The 2,609-nt window shown below is 57.4% G+C and overlaps 1 protein-coding gene across 1 annotated transcript; it reads right to left on the bottom strand.

The window, feature by feature from the left end:
• Positions 1 to 1,445: 1,445 nt before the first annotated feature.
• Positions 1,446 to 2,403, bottom strand: LOC124686367 (probable methyltransferase At1g27930). Its single transcript, XM_047220327.1, has one exon. It carries the CDS (start codon positions 2,335 to 2,337, stop codon positions 1,477 to 1,479), a length of 861 nt encoding a protein of 286 aa, XP_047076283.1. The 5' UTR covers positions 2,338 to 2,403; the 3' UTR covers positions 1,446 to 1,476.
• Between the last annotated feature and the right edge of the window lie 206 nt (positions 2,404 to 2,609).

Below are 2,609 nucleotides of genomic sequence, written 5' to 3' on the forward strand. Positions count from 1 at the left end.
GGTCCGTTCCCTCGGATGTATTGAACTCTTGCTAGCTAATTAACTGATGGAATTGTAAATTAGGCTCATGGCCCATGCAGAAGTAGATGCAACGAGTACTTTCTTGCGACTTGCGACGATATACTCCAGATGAATTGTCTGGTTGGGCTGGTTGCCCGTGCCGTCGCTTCCGGCCGACGTGGAGACGTTCCGGAGAGGGGACAAACGACTTTGTACATGATGTCGATTGGTGAGTTTGGCCCATGTACTGCCGGTAGCCTCCTTGCAGGTCGCGTGCGTGATAACGACCACCAGAGGAAGACCTGATGACTCACAAGTCACGTCCGGTGTTCAGCTCCCAGTTCCCCAGCTAGATCAGTTTCAAGATCTCGATTGCTGCCTCCACGGCGGCCTTGACACCGGAAACCTTGAGCGCCGGCGAGTTCTCGGCCTGCGCGTCCACGGCCACCTGCCTCTTGGTCAGCTGGCGAAGCGTGTCCTCCAAGAGTGTGCTGCCCCGGCTATGGAGGAGAGGTGTCGGCAAGTCCTCCGCCTGCGTGTCTAGAGCCACCTAACTCTCGATCAGCGCCTGGCGGAGCGTGTCCTCGGAGAGTGCTGCGCCGGCTATGGAGTTGAGTTGCGGCAGCTTGGAACAGATCATACGTACGGGAGCTAGCAATCGTCGCCTTTACCGATCGAGAGTCCACACACCTGATCTGAGAGTTTGCCTTTTTCTCCCCAAGCCTCGAGGATCGATTAAAAAACCCGGAGGCATAACTCGTACGATGGCACGACTTTGGGGGCGATATACTAAAATTTACGGACGACGGAAACGTTACGAGCTCGTGTATGTATACGTAGCAAGTCCTGACTCCAGCTGGGCTCGTCGAGGCTACACCTGCCGGGCGGTCTTGAGTCCGTAGCGGAGTCCAGCTGCCAGCGAGACAAACCTAACGAAAACTGCATCGATCACGAATAAGAGAAATCATAACTCGTGTGATAGCAGGACTCTAGGGCCACGGACGAAACGATGGACGGACGAACCAACGAACAAGACGGACCAAACCAAGGAAACACTTCTCCTTTTATTATTAGGTATAGATATAGATATAAATATAGATATAGATATAGATATCGATATATACTAAAAAATAGTTCATGCTGTACATAAAAGTATTTGCACGATAATTTTTATTTATTTATATAGTACCACAAATGTGTGGGACGACATCAGCTACGACAACTTACACACAGTCAACTGGTTCACACTAATCGCAGGCTCAATTGCATTTTGATATTCGTCGACGTACCAGAGGCTCACAGCACGTCGCTCATTGTCGCGATAAAAATCAGTAAAAGATCAATCAGCGATTACATTAGTGGCCTCTAGACTCCACGTCTGCGGTGCAGTCCTGATATTTCCACATCGTTTTCTTTGCGAATATAGGTATTTCCATGTACTGAGGCCGACCTCTCACGTCTCACTCTCCGTAGGCGTCAGCAAAACGGCCTCTCGCCACCGCCGGCCGTCGTCCGGTTGTCCCGCCGCGACACCGGCGGGATGCTGAAATGCCAGAGACGGCCGGCCCCTCCCACCCGGAACCGGTCGCAGAGGAACTCCTCGGCGTACATCTTCTCCACCTTCCGGTCCACGTCGTGCAGGAAGACGTCGGTGTCGCCCTCGCCGCGCCTCGCCCGCGCCATCGCCGCCGCCGTCCATATCGCCGCCATCCTCCCCGGCGCCGCCGCGAAGTACCCCTTGGGGGCGTCCAACATGAGCACGTCCCACTCGTGCTCGTACACCTCCGGCGGCAGGTCGTGCAGCGCCAGCGGGCACGCGTCGTTTCCCCGGACGGCGGGCTCGGCATCGGCGCCGTCGCCGGGGACGCAGGAGGGGAACCGCCTGTAGGTGTCGAAGAGGAGGTCGGCCTGGTCGAGCCGCGTGTGGTAGCTGACCAGGTGGGAGCGCAGGAACGGCGACGCCGAGCACACGGCGCGGTGCCACTCCGGGTCCTCCTCCAGGAACACGGTGACGCCGCCGGGGTTGAGCGCGTGCCAGAGCGGCGAGTCGTGGCCGAGCCCGAACACCAGCAGCCGCACAGGCGCGCGGCGGCGGAGCACGGCGAGGGCCAGCGATATCTCGTCGTGCGTCTGCTGCGGAACCGTTGGCGTGGTGGCATAGTACACGGCGGCGTCGGCGAGCGCGGCGAGGCCGGAGGGCTGGTACCCCGTGCCTGAGGGGGCCGTGACGGCGGGCAGGCACGGGAGCAGCGGCAGCGACGATCTGAGTAGGCTAGGGACCAGCAGCGACGTGGCGACGACCAGCGCGGCGATGATGAGGCGGCTCGGGGGCTTCATTGCGGTGGGTCGCCGGCGCGGGAACTGGCCGGATCTTGGTTAACTGAGAATGAGTTCGACGCGCGGAGTGGGATAATGGGATTGGTGGCGCTTAGGCTTACTTGGTTTGCTCTCTTTGTAGGGGACAGGCGCGGAGGTTGTTTCTCCTCTTGAACCTGCGTTTCTGTTCTCTTTGTAGGAGGCGCTGAGGTTGTATGCATGTAGTGTATACTATCTATGATATCTCCATTGTGAATAGTTTCCGAGATCAAACTTTAGATAGTAGTTCTTTA

Source organism: Lolium rigidum, chromosome 2 (genome assembly GCF_022539505.1).
Source record: "Lolium rigidum isolate FL_2022 chromosome 2, APGP_CSIRO_Lrig_0.1, whole genome shotgun sequence".
NCBI lineage: Eukaryota > Viridiplantae > Streptophyta > Magnoliopsida > Poales > Poaceae > Lolium > Lolium rigidum.

What these genes read in the sequence shown, in the direction of transcription:
- LOC124686367 (XM_047220327.1), bottom strand. Translation starts at nt 2,337, where the DNA reads ATGAAGCCCCCGAGCCGCCTCATCATCGCCGCGCTGGTCGTCGCCACG.